Source organism: Mus caroli, chromosome 4 (genome assembly GCF_900094665.2).
Source record: "Mus caroli chromosome 4, CAROLI_EIJ_v1.1, whole genome shotgun sequence".
NCBI lineage: Eukaryota > Metazoa > Chordata > Mammalia > Rodentia > Muridae > Mus > Mus caroli.
In genome coordinates, this window is record NC_034573.1 from 131,599,190 (window position 1) to 131,613,146 (window position 13,957).

The 13,957-nt window shown below is 51.2% G+C and overlaps 1 protein-coding gene across 1 annotated transcript in view; it reads right to left on the bottom strand.

Moving 5' to 3' along the window:
- Positions 1-13,957, bottom strand: part of Fhad1 (forkhead associated phosphopeptide binding domain 1) — a 119,575-nt gene that overhangs the window by 21,200 nt on the left and 84,418 nt on the right. The window contains exons 19-24 of the mRNA XM_021160433.2: positions 11,589-11,762; positions 9,906-10,131; positions 7,846-7,930; positions 7,372-7,478; positions 5,437-5,596; positions 4,970-5,096 (exon numbers count right to left, since the gene is read on the bottom strand). Of these exons, the coding sequence (XP_021016092.1) occupies positions 4,970-5,096; positions 5,437-5,596; positions 7,372-7,478; positions 7,846-7,930; positions 9,906-10,131; positions 11,589-11,762 (879 nt within the window). The remainder of the gene's footprint in view (positions 1-4,969; positions 5,097-5,436; positions 5,597-7,371; positions 7,479-7,845; positions 7,931-9,905; positions 10,132-11,588; positions 11,763-13,957) is intronic.

The following is a 13,957-nucleotide window of genomic DNA, read 5'->3' on the forward strand; positions in this document are numbered from 1 at the left end:
GGGCCCATGGGACTGTTAGAGACGAGGGTGGAATCTGCTCAGGGCACAGACCAGGAAGGTCTTTAAAGGTCATGCTCACTTTTAAGACAAATTCAGAAGAATTTAGGATTATTTTTCTCTCATGCAGAGTGCTTGCTTAGCATGCACAAATCCCTGGGCTCCATTTCTGGCACTGTAGAAACGGAGGTGACACATGCCCGTGGTCTCAGCACTTGTGAGGTGGAAGTGGAAGGATCAAAAGTTCAAGGTCCTTCCTGGCTACATTGTGAGTTTGAGGCCAGCCTGGGTTAGGTGAGATCTTGTCTCAGTTCTCTAGCCATTCATTCATTCATTCATTCACTCACTCATTCCACACCTCAGAGTACCAACTGCCCTGGGGCTCTGTCTGTGAGTGACACTGTCACATCCTTGCTGTCCTGGATTCTGTGTCCCAGCACAAGGAGACAGACAGTGCGGAAGGTAAATAGGGAGAGACACAGGGGCAGTGGCAGATGTTTAGCAGATAATTAAGAGAGGACAAGGATGGGGTGAGGAGAGGGGTTTTCAGTTGTCAGACAGTTGCTAGGGGGAGGCCTCAGCCAACCTGGCAAGAATGGAAAGAAACCACAATCTGTCTCATTTATAACTACTTTTTTTTATATATAACTACCTTTAAAATAGCAACTTTTGGTTCATTTTAGGTTGCAGATATAGATACTGGGGGCAACACACTTAGCATGAGGTGAACAGAAATTATTGAAATTTTATGTAGCTAAGCATCTTGGTCTTTCTTTCTTTTCTTTTTAAATGTCTTTTTCCCCCTTTTTAATTATTCTTTGAGACAGTATCTCACATAGCCCAGGCTGCCATCAGACTTTCTATGTAGCCAAAGATGACCTTGAACTCCTGGTCCTCCTGTCTCCAACTCCTGCTCACCTGAGTGCTGGGATTTCAGGTGAGCCCTGCCGTGCCTAGTCTGTGTGGTGTTACAATGTTACAGTATAAATACAGTGTATTACAGTGTAACAGCTCTGGGAGTGCAACAAGCTCTACCCACTGAGCCACACGCCCAGCCCTGTGTCTATCAATCCATCACTAGCTACCCATATTCTCACTCATATTCACTGACCCTGCCCCCTCTTCCCCGATGCTAGATGCTATCAAGGCACCTCCATCAAGGACCTCCAACCATCAAGGACCCCAAGCTAAGCCCTCCCGAAGAGCTGAACTCTGCACAGCTGACAGATGGTGGGCACTTTGGCGTTAGACACCCTAGTTTCAGCAACTGAGAAATCCAACCACAGTCAGAGAGGAGGCCAGGGGAAGGGAATCATTTATTCTTGTTCTTCCTTTGCTGATGTTGGTGAGGCTTTGAAGCCAATCGGGTGTTGAGTCCTAGATTCTGTGCTAGTCACACTGGCTCTCCCGAGGTTCAAGGCCTACAAGCTCCTTCAAGGGGCTCAGCAACACTGGCTGAGGGCCAGTCCCCTCCCTTTGACATTTCTGTCACTCATACCTTTATGACTCTGCTTCAAATCTCCTCCTGTGGAGGTTTCTGACAAACAGTTCTGAGAGATCCTCCTTCCTACCGTGACAGACGCTCTCATGCACCATCCTGGGATTTTGTTTCTGACACAAGCAATGGTTAATCTAAAAAGAGCAAACCTCAACTGACTGAAAAAATGCCTCTGTAAGATTGGTCTGTGGGGCCGGGCAGTGGTGGCGCACACCTTTAATCCTAGCACTTGGGAGGCAGAGGCAGGTGGATTTCTGAGTTCGAGGCCAGCCTGGTCTATAAAGTGAGTTCCAGGACAGCCAGGGCTACACAGAGAAACCCTGTCTCAAAAAAAAAAAAAAAAAAGATTGGTCTGTGGGGTTCCTTTTTTGTTTTCGAGACAGTGTTTCTCTATGTAGCCCTGGTTGTTCTGGAACTCACTCTGTAGACCAGGCTGGCCTTGAACTCAGAAATCCACCTGCCTCTGCCTCCCAAGTGCTGGGATTAAAGGCATGTGCCACCACTGCCTGGATATTATTATTATTATTATTATTATTATTAATGATATGGGAGGGCTCAGCCCCCTGTGGGATATAGGGCTACCGTGGAACAGGTGGTCCTGGGGTTATATAAGAAGCCAGGGTGAGCAAGCCAGGAAAAGCTAGCCAGTAAGCAGCACTCTTCCATGGCCCCTAGTTCAGTCCTAGCCTGTAGGTTCTGGCCTGGAGTTCCTGTCCTGACTTCCTTCATTGATGTACTACTGTAAGCTCTAAGATGAACCCTCTCCTCCTCAAGTTGTTTTTGATCCGAGTGTTGATCACACCAATAGAAGGCAAGCTGGGGCCATCTTAAGTCCCGCCTTAAGGGCTGCACAGGCCACTTGGCCCCACCTCTTCCCTGGGACATTTTACTCTATACTTGTTTCTTTCTGTCTCCTCTCTTCCTGCACACAGGCTCCAGGAGGGCCAAGGATGCTTCCTGTGGAAAAAGATCCTCCTCAGGATGGTGCTCAAGATGTGCAAAGTCCAGCTACTCTGCTGTACTGCCCTGAAGCCGGTCCACTCTCAGGGTTTGGTTCTGTTATTCATCTGCTGGAGAGGGCATCTGTTTGTCTCGGAAGGAGCCACGTCTGGATGGAAGCAGACAGGAGATGCTGAACTGGGGCAGAAGGAGAGGCTCAGCAGCCAGGCTGGACTCTTAGTCTTTGCTGCACTGGGAGAGGAAGCACCACGTGACCCTTCCTCATGCCCCTCTGGGAACTCTCTTACTGAGAGAGGACTTGGATTCTTTCTCATACAACTCTTGAGCCCTCTGACCCTCTCTGGCTTTGGAAACAGGAAGTAGCCTGGATGAGGACCACTGTCCAAATGCCTTTTATCTTGCGCCCTCCCTCCCCCATCAGCTTCAGCTGTGAGACAGAAACTAAATGTAACCATTCAACTGAGTCTCCCCACCAAACGCATGCAGGGTACGGGGAGTGGCTGGGCGGGGGTTGGAGGGTTGGGGGATGGAGGGCTGGTATGTGTAAGGTATATGTAAGGTCCCTGTGTGCCTTTCTCTGTCTGTAGCACAAGGTTTGGTATACAGTAAGTGCTCAGTACTGGCTGTGGGTCAGGTCCTGCTTTGCAGGCTTAGGAGTCCAACAGGAGCGACTGGATCTCCTACCCAGCTGAGCTTCCAACCCACCTGGGTCATTGCATGCTTCCTCCTGGTTGCCCTGAGCAACAGGAGAGCGCTTCTATTTACGCGCTCTGGCCGGCACTCAGCACCAGGGACGGGGCTGGCTGGACCTCAAGCCCTTTCATCTCGGCTGCCGGAAGCCCTGGCTCGCTGGTTTGTCTGGCAGGGACAGTGTCTTTGTTGACATAGTTGGCTTTGTTTCTTCGGCAGATGCTTCCCAGAAGCATCTGGTTTCCCAAAGTGAACGGAAAGGATGTTCTGAACTCTAGGAAACGGAGACCTCAAGGAACCACTGTGAGCCACAGTCGGCCTACTAGGAATGATGGCTCAGGCCACAGTACCAGGCATGGGTGCAGAGTATCAGCTTCGAGGACGGCCTGACGGGCCACTCGGGCATGCTTCCCACTGGATGAGCACCTGGGACTTCCGGGCAGTCACACAGGGTGACCTTATCAAGTGACCACCATGGTATGGGGGCGTTGTGGGGGGTCACATTAACTGCATGGCTCTCTGGGAAGGTCATTTGCTTCTGTTCCATGCAGTTTAGAAAGGCCCTCAAGCCCCAGCAATTTCACAGCCAAACGTGAATTCTATGTGGCAGCCATACTAATTACAGCATCAGGTTAAGGGAGACACAGCTGTGTAGAGAGAATATCGTGTGTCACCTGTCAATTAAAAAGTCTATGGCCTTTTAGGCAGGAAATAGAAGGTGGGATGCCCAGGAGGCAGAAAGAATTCTGGGAAAGAACAAGGCACGGGAAGATCCACCCAGGAAGATGTGAGGTGATGGAGCCAGGGTACCTGAGCACAGGTAACCAGCTAGGTGGCAGAATGTAGGTTAAGATAATTGGGTTGTTTTAGTGTTGATGATCTAGTCAGAGAAGAGCCTAGCTGTATGGCCAAGGAATTTGTAAATATGTTTTGAGCCTGAGTCTTCTTTCTGGGAGCACGGGACTGGGAGGAAACACCAAGCTTAGCTTCTACATAGCTGAACTCTGCATCGTGTGGGGACCGGCTGGATCAAATGGACACAGCATGGAATTCTACGCAGCCACTCACAGGGACAAAGTGGACGTTTACGGACTTAGTTGGAGAAGATGCCATTGGATGGAGTGGGCTGGGGCGATGGCTCAGTGGTTAAGAGAATTTGCTCAAGCACTTCTGCAAGCATTAGGGACTTTGGATTCCCAGCAGCCATTTAAAAAAGTTAAGCATGGTTGTGTGTACCCCAGAGCTGGTGGGGAAGGAGTTCTCTAGGTTCAGGGAGGGACTCTATCTCAAGGTCGACGAGACAGAGAGAGACAGATAGCCAATGGCCTCCACACACACATATCACACATGTGAGCACACAGGCACACAAAAGAGACAGAGAGAGACAGAGAGAGATAAACAAATTGAAGAGTTAGCAAACAATTACCTACCAGGTAGAGGTTTGTAGAGGTCATGTGTTTGTGAGTATGCATAAATAAAATATATTTCCCAACAAGTCTCTGAAGTGGGACTGTCATTCTCAGAGTGGGGAACTGGTGCCCAGTGCCCTCCCTAGGGCCACAGACTTTCTACATGGAGGGACTGGGATTCAAACCTAGGCCAGCTTGATCCAAGGCGGATAGCCAGCCACTGCCCATTTATGATTGGCAGGAAGACCTGGGGTCGCTGTTTCCACTGTTGATAGCGTGGCCCTGGAGACGGATCATGGGGGCGGAGCTCTGTTTTACTTTGCTATTTACCGTGGACAAGCGATACTCTTAGGAAAGCGAGCCCTTATCCCTCAGGCTGTTGGAGCTGCCTGGAGCCCCACTCTCGGACACTGACCTCTTGGAAGCTGGAGAATGAGTCTGGGTGGGCTGGTTCTATCTGCAATGAGATGTCACACTTCTGGCTCAGATTCCTAGGCTTCTGCTCCGTGCTCAGGTGGGGTCTGGGTTTCTCTTGGGAAGCCCTGGGGCAGAGAGGGGGCATCGTGGGTATCAGGCAGCTCAGGGTTCAGGGACCTTTGCATCATCCCTCTGTAAACCTGGAGGTCAAGCTATATCGTTCACAGGCGACTGAGTTCTTTCAGACTTCCTGTGTTTAAGCCTCGAGCCCCGTTACCTGGGGGGAATGCGCATTCCAGAGCAAAGCGCGGCTCTGTTTTAATTAATGAATCTAGGAAGCAATGAAACACTATCATTCATGTATCCGTCCGCTTCAGCCAGCATTTACTGAGCCCTCTCTGTGCCAGTGCCAGGGCCAGGGCCAGGGCCTTGGGGTGGTCACGTCACACGGACCCCTTCCCACACCTGAGCGCCTCCCTGAGGACCTTCAGTTCCCTGTCCTTCTTCTCCATCAGGCCAGTCGTCTGCGCCACCTTCGCCTTCAGCATGCTCAGCTCCCCGCTCTGCTGTCGCACCAGGGCTACCTGCCGCTCCAGCTCCATCTTCTGCTTCTCGCTTAGTTCCCCTGGGAGCGACAGGAGTGACACTAACTTAGTGAGCGGTTCTCCACCTCAGATCTCTGCCCTGGGCTATCCGCACAGCAACAGCCCTCTGGGATCCGTGAGGCAGGTCTGCCCCTGGGGTTCTCAGGGACTCTAGTGCTCCCCAGGAGTTCTGCCAGAGCCTCTGCGTGTGACAGTGGGTGGCACTGAGAGTCCCCTGCTCCTGCCTCATGACAGTGTTAAATCAGCAGGCGCGCCATCAGGGCCCTACCGCCTACCCACGCCCCCTCCCCTGTCTTTTAGGACACACTGGCCAATCAATGTTCAGCTACCTAGTTCTGAGTCTTTTTGTGTATACTTTTGTTTTCAGACAGGGTCTCATATATCCTAGGCTGGTCTCCAACTCTTCCTATTGCCAGAGATGACCTTAGACTTCTGAGCTTCCTGCCACTACCTCCTCAGTGCTGGGACGACAGGTGCGTGATAGATACCAGGCTTACTTTCATTTAGTGTTGGGGCCTGAGTCCAGGGCCTCGGGCAGGCTAGGCAAGCTCTACCCACTGAGCCTCATATCCAGCTGTATCTTTCTATACCTAGGAGTGTTCTCAGGCCCTGGGAGTCTTCTGGGCTATGTGCCTGACAGGGACAACAGCGTTCCACTCACAGCTGTCTCAGCTGCCCCCTTCCTTCATTTGCCCTCCCTGTGGCTCAGGCCCTACTTCATCGCCTGAAGGCATTTCCTGGGGCCATGATGTGAACAGGCTGGCTACGGTAGGTAGCTGGCTAGCTGGCTGGTTCTGGCTTTTGGGAGGACCCACACTAAGACCCTTGCACTGCCTTAAAACTTCAGTTGCAGGCTACAGAGGGATTACTGCTGGCAGCTCCACCTCACAGATACGGACACTGAGGCTCAGAAAGCTGGAGCTGGGTGAGACAGTCTCCCTCTCTCCCTTCTTTCCTTCTATCTCTTTCTTCCTAGATTCCCTCCCTCCCTCTTTTCTCTCCTTCCCTCTCTCCCTCTCTTCCTCCCCCTCCCTTCCTCCCTTTCACCCTTTTCTCTTTTTTGCCCCCTCCCTTCCACTTCTAGACACTTCTAGAATCTTTTTTTTTTTTTTTTTTTATCAAGACAGGGTTTCTCTGTGTAGCCCTGGCTGTCCTGGAACTCACTTTGTAGACCAGGCTGGCCTCGAACTCAGAAATCCGCCTGCCTCTGCCTCACAAGTTCTGGGATTAAAGGTGTGAGCCACCACGGCTGGCTTAGAATCTATCTTTGTTACCTACTAAGTCTGGACTTTTTGTCCTTGTCCTGACAGAGGCTGGGGATGGGAAAGAGAAGAAAGCCAAAGGAACTGAGAGGAAGGATGGGGAAACACAAGAAGAGGGAGGCAGAGGGAGGAGAGCCTGAGCCCGGCTGTGTGTGTGTGTGTGTGTGTGTGTGGAAGGTACAGGGTGTGTGTGGTGTGGGACACTGGGCTGTCTCATGCCTACCCGGGTGGCCACATCAAAGCTGTGTGGTCTTTTTGCATGAGGAAGAGGAAGCTTGGGAGGCCCCTCCAAACTGCACCCAGCCCAGAGGGGGAGCCTCACTATGCCCCCCACCCCGGGGTGGAGACGCTCTGAAGCCGATGACATTGGCATTTAAGGTCCACCAAGTCTGTGTGTTCCCCTGGGTGACAGGAGCTGCAAGCACACAGGAAAGCAGGCTCAGGGGAGTCTTTGAGTCTTTGAGTCCAAGGCTGCTGGCTCTTGGCCCTCACTTCCTGCCTGGATGTCAAGTGACCCCGGAAGTCACACCAACCTCTCAGGTCTGACATGCGGCTGTGAGCTTCCCCGAGGTCAGTCCTCAGCTTCATGATAATCTCCTGCTGGGATAGGATTTCCTTCTGAGCCATTAGTAAGTCATCTCTGTAGGAGAAGAAAAGAAAGCAAGCCCAAGCAGGCTGAGCCAGCTGTGCTCAACTTCCCTGGTGACTCCCGAGGGCCCAGAGAAAAAGCTCAAAATGCCCAGGGAAGGGTCCTGGGACCCCAGCCCAGGCAGGGGACAGGCAGCCTTTAAATACTCAAAGAGAACCTCATTTTGATGCACTTGCGCTTAGCACGCTCTGAGGAAGAGCCAAGGGTTTGGTTGGGGGCAGGACTGAGGTCAAGTGAGGGTCTCAGCTAGTCTTGTATGGGATCGGTCACACGGCAGGGACCGAGAAGGCTAAGCAACAGGGAGAACACAATCTGGCCATATCCCTGCTCCTCCAACTCCTGAGACAGAGGTACTCACATCAGGTGGTCGCATGCTATTTCTTTGTCGCCACTGTCCAGGGGGGGTCCTGCTGTAAGCTCTTGGGGTGCTTCCTCCTTCGGTCCTGCATTAGAAGGGTGTGTTAACGTCAGCACAGTTATGTGGTGGACTTTCCCTTTGACCGCTCCTGTGAACTCACCTGTCTCTCACAAGTCCCTGAGCGCTCTCTACCCTGAGACTCCTTCCGTGTGTAGTAGGGCGATAAGCTGAGGCTGTCTCTCTGCGTGAAGCCTGCATGTAGTTTGTACTCAGTGTACTTTGAGGAAGAACCGGGGGTTTGGTTGGGCGGGGCTGAGGTCCTCTGAGGTCTAGTGAGGGTCACAGCTGGTCCTGCAGGGGACCTGCCAACACCCACGGCAGGGATTGATCGGTTGGCATTTCATCCGCATTGTGAGGTTTAAGAAAGTGGAGACTTGACCTCGTGATGGAGTTAGAACAGTAGATTGGTCATTTGAGACCATGGAGGCAGAGCCCCAGGATGCCAGCAGCTTATAAGCGGGACAGAGACCGGACACGTTCACAACTCTTGTGTCTTTTCCTTTTCTACCTTCTCCCATCAAAACAAACAAACAAAACAAAACAAAACAAAAAAACAAACCAGTCCTCTACCTACCAAACTACATGCCCGACTTTGCACACCCATTTTCTCTTGACACGTGACACGCTGGGCTTTCTCGGGACTCTGCTGGCAAGGCCATTGCCATAAGCACCCCTTATCCCTTGAACATTTATAGGACTGGGTGTTCACTGGGTCAGCAGCAACAGATAATGGGCTAAATATGGCTATGGGCTCTTCCCGGCTACTGGGTGACATTTACAGGCCAGGCAGCACTGTGGGACTGAGGGACCTGGTAGCAGTGGCCCAGCCGAGCTTTAAGAGGTGTGGCCTCATCGATGGCCACTCTACTTGCTCTTCTCTCTTTCTAGACAAACACCTTAAGAGAATCTACATCTCCTGGCTTTCCAGCTTCCTCGCTCCCTCCTTAGCCCACTGTCCTCTGCTTCCCAATCCTTGCCCGATCATGTATTCATTCAACAAACACTTATTTAATGCTCGCCCTATGGCAGACAATTCTCTAAGGGTGGAAATGACAGATGTTGTCACCGTTGGGTCCCATTGAGTATCCTCACTCTTAGCTGGACTCTGGGTTAGGAGACAGAGCCTGCTCTGTGCCCCTGCGGTGGGGCCCTCCTTATCCCAAGCCACTGTTAGGGCACTAACTTGGTAACTCACAGGGATATTCGTTGGCTTGTCTATCGTGGATCTCTGGTGCCTACGGGAGGCCGTGACAAGAGAGCAAGATAGGACTGAAGGAATGATGGAATGCCTGAGGCAAGTCTGAACTAACCTCCATGCCTCCCAGTGAGGGCTAGCTCCCCTCTGGGGGGAATTTCGGTGATGTCTGGAGACACCTGCCTGTGAGGTGGGCGAGGAACGGGGCCTCTAATGGAGGTCAGGGATGTAGCTAAGTGAGGCACCCTGCCCCCAAGCGAGGCGTATCCAGTGCCAAACATCAGCAGTGCTGATGCAGAGACCTAGGGCCTGAGGCCTCTGCTTCCAGAATTTTCCACCCGGAGTTTAGTGCCTATCATGAGTGAGCTAGGTCATTTCAGGTGAGTGAGAGGCATAGCTCTGATGGCTATTTTTTTTTTCCTTTTTTTTTGCCTTTGGGTTAAATTTGTAGGACGACAGTCCTGGCTGCCCGGCTGCCTGGGTGGGTGGGTGGGACTGTTAAGTGGGGTCACGGTGGCCAGTGGCACAGAAAAGGTCCTGGATTGTCATTTATGATGTGGAAAAGACAACCTCTACTAATAGCTCTGGCTGCCCGAGAGCCTCGCTGGCTCACTGGCTCGGTACAAAGGATGTCCTAACTCATTGTTGTGACTTTAGCTCAGTTAGGCCTCCGAGGGCTTCTAGCATCATGTGCAAAGAGCAGCAGAGGGGCCGACGGAGAACATGGGGGCTTTTGGATGGGGTCCAGCCTGGGGTCATGCTGGAATGGTTAGATGTGGAGTTTCTTCTGCAGCCCCAGCCCTACCTGGATCGTTGTTTTTCAACGTTGCGATCTCCCCTTCTATCTTCTGGTAGTACTGAGTCACTTGGCAGAGCCTTTCCTCTAGGCTCACGATGGTCTGCGAGTGCTGTTTGATCTGCTCTTTGTACTCCGAGATTTCCTCCTCGAAGCCGTGCTTCTGGGATTCCCGCTCATCCTGCAGGGCCTTCATCGACTGCTGCTGCAGCTTCAGCCGATCATCCGTCAGGATCTGGGGAAACATCGGTAGGGATCTAACCTCGGGAGCCAGAGCAGATGGCCGCGGCCTGCCTCCTCTGCGCACACAGGTGCTAAACTGCATCCTACCTCACAGCCTCTGCATGCCCTAGTCCCCCTGGTCCCCCTGGCACCCTCCTCCACTGCATGGCTGATCTATCCTCTTCCAGGCCTTGTCTCTAACTAACATCGCCTCCTTGGGAGAACCTTCCCACACACGTGTTCACGGAAGAGTCCCAGACAATTTCTGTTGTTTGTTTTCTTGTCCCCGAGACCTTTATCCACATCTGAAGTGGCCTCATTTTTTGTTTGTTTGTTTGTTTGTCTTCTCTGCAAGTCTCTGAGCTCCATGCAGCAGGAGCCTTGCTCTCTCTTTCACTGTTAGGCCCACAGCACCGAGACCCAGATGTTTGATAGAGATTAATGAATGGGAGCTGTGTGTGCTGGAAAATCCGGCAGTCAAGAGCAGTGGATGCTCTTCCAGAGACTTGGATTCAGTTCCCAGCACCCACATGGGGGCTCACAACCATCTGTAACACCAGTTCCAGGGGATCTGGCGCCCTCTTCTACTCTCCATGGGAACCAGGCAGATGGGTAGTGCACAGACATACACACAGGCAAAGCACCTACATATAAAATAAAAATCAATTAAAAAAGAATCAATAAATGGACAAAGAGTTAGATGAGAAAAAAAAAAGCAAATTGACTTGCATTTGTGTGTGTGTGCCCTGTGTGTGGAGGTCAGAGGATGACCTTGGGTGCCATCCACCTCTTTTGTTGAGACAGAGTCTCTTCCTGACCATGTAGGCTAGGCTGGCTGGTCAGTGAGCCCCAGGGGTCTGCCAGGCTCTGCCTCCCTGATGCTGGACTACAATCATCCACCGCAGTTCTTACTAACTAAAATCACCAACCAACGCAGGCTCTCAGACAGGCTCTCCACTTTCTGAGCCCTTTTTGATATCTGTACCCCAGGCCCCTCCAGCCCTGCCTACGTTGCCAGCCCCGCTTTCCTCCACGCCTGCCCTCTCTCCTAGCACTGCGCATGAGCGTGGACTGTCCGCAGTCTCTCCAGATCTCCAGTTGTACTTTATTTTATTTAGAGATGGGGTCCTCATCAAGTGGCTCAGCTGTCCCTGGGCTCAAATGTAACCCAGGCAGACCTTGAATGTATGTTTCTCTTCACTCAGCCTCCAGAGTAGCTAGGATGACAAGCCCGTACCACTAGGTCCCACAAGATGCAATTTTTCAAACCAGGGTGATTTTTGCCACTGAGGGACATTTGGTAGCGTCTGGGTCTGATGGGGATACTTTCTCAACTGAAATTCCTTTTTCTCAAACGACTCTGGCTTTTGTCAACTTGACATAATGCTAGCCAGCACACGCTGGAATCTTTGACGGGGGGGGGGGTTGTAGAACGGAGGGGAGCTTACCGGTTTTTTCAGATCAACCCACCATTTTCGTCTTGGTTGTTTCTAGCTCTGCTAATGTTTCCTTTAACTTCAGAGAGAGCGTCTCGGCTCTTTGACTCTCGGTTGTCTTCATCTGCTGAGCGTCCTCTACCATGACCAGGGCGTCCTTTAATTTATTATTTAAGACATTTTCTTTCTGCTCCTTTAATTCTATCTCCTAGACAAACAGCAAACACCAAATCAGCAAGATCAGCATTTACTCCTCTAAGGCCCTTATCCCCTGTGCCTACGGAGAGGACACGGGCTCCAGTTGGCTCATTCTTTTTAACTCTAAAGCCCAAGAATTTTCTGGAAGATTCCAATTACTGCAGAACACTCCTTTATCTTTAGTGGAGATCTGTCTTCTTGTGATTTCTGGTCTCTGAGCCTCAATGTGTCATCTGGAGCCCTTGACAAAGTTTTATTTCTATTTTATGAGACAGCCCTTTAAATACCTGAGGAGCGCTGTCTATAAATCTATTTTCTGGGATAAATGTGCTAACCGCATTCACTCTTTACCTACCCTGCCCTGGAGACTCTGTTCCCTGCACTCCAGGTCCCTGGCCGGACTCCATTCCAGTTGCCAACTCCTCGGCATGGCTCATGCCTCTCCCTCGAAACCCCTTCATCCATCTTCGTCACAAATCCTACTGTCCGTCCCCTTAGAGACCCTCCTCTAAGGACTAGAGTATGGTCTCCTGCCAGGCCCTATGCTGGGTCCCAAATTATTTTTCTAAACATGGATGTGTTTGTGGGTGCACATGTATGAACAGGTGTGTGTATATGTGTGTGTGTTCATAGAAGCCACAGGACAACAGGTGTCATGCTCAGAAATATAGTCTACCTCTTTTGAGACAGGAGTGTGTATGTCTGTGTGTGTCTGCCTATGTGTCTGTGTGTCTGTCTATCTGCACTCAGAGTAGGTGCCCCAGGCCAGAGGCATTGGATCCCCTGGGGCCAGAGTTCTGGACGGTTGTTAACCTTACAGCCCAACCTGTGTGTTGGTATCAAACCGAGGTCCTCTGTAAGAACAGCATGTGCTCCTAACCGCTGAGCCATCTCTCCCGCTCCGGTGCCTGGCTTTTTTATGTGGTTTCGGGGGATTGGACTCAGGTCATGGTGCTTGCCTGGCAAGCACTTTATGGACTGAGCTGCGTCCGTAGCCCCATGAAATGCAGTCTGGAGACACAGTCCTGGGTGCTCTCACAAGCTGCTGTTGCTAGTGAGGACCTGCCTACCTTCTCTGGAAGGTCACGTGGGTAGAGAGACCGGGAGTGAGGATGTTCACATCCTGGGGTCCAGCAGCTGCATTTGTAGATTTACACTAAGAATGGGTAAATCTACAGCTTTTACTTACTTGTTTGCTTATTAATTAACTAACTAATTAATTACTTAATTTTGGTTTTTTTGAGACAGGGTTTCTCTCTGTAGCTCTAGCTATCCTAGACCTCACTTTGTAAACCAGGCTGGCCTTGAATTTACAGAGATCTGCCTGCCTCTACCTCCTGAGTGCTGGGATTAAAGACATTTGTTTGTTTGTTTGTTTGTTTTTTTAATGACAAAGTCTCAATAGCCCAGGCTGGCTTTAAACTCAAGAGCCTCTGCTTCAGCCTTCTGAGTGCTGGGGTTACCCGCACTTGGGGCCAATCAGCTATATCCAGAATAAGTGAGAATCGCCCCCAACCTGACAGAGGGAGGGGCCAGCAACCCAGGGTCCACCCCACACAGGGTAGACCCGGGACATTCTTCAGTGGCAGGCTGGGGAAGAGGGTTCAGGGACACGGAGACATTTGAGAAATACATAATGTATCAAAATAGTTCTCGAAGCAGTAGCCAACATGCCATTATCTTGGTAACGAGCCAGCCTCACCCACATTCGTAACAATAGCACAAAGGCACCCGAGACAAAATCACATCAGTGCATCACTGGTGATAGCTCTGCTTGGCAGATGCAGGCTCCATGTCCAGGCTCTTCTCAGTCATTTTCTGTGTTTGTCAAAAATTCTAGAAGGAGTGGGGCTCCTTTTGTAATCAGAAAAGAAAACATAGTTTTGGGAAAAAGAAAAATAAGGCACTGCTGTTCCCAGGCTGTCCCTGTCCCTCAGTGGGAGTCGTTTCGTGGCCTTGGTGCCCGAGGTTTTGCCTTGGGCTTGACATCTCAGTGTTAAGGGTCTCCGTGGGGACAAGTGACCTTGCCTAAGAGGATGCAGATACAGAGCCACTTGTCACATGATGCTCAATGGACTCCTCCAGATGTCCCTGAGGACCCACCACAGAGTGCACTTGTGTCTGTACTGTGCCAAGAAGCTGGACTGTGTGAGGTGGCCTGCTGTCAGCCATATTTGTTCCATACCCATAGGTCTTTGCTCCGTA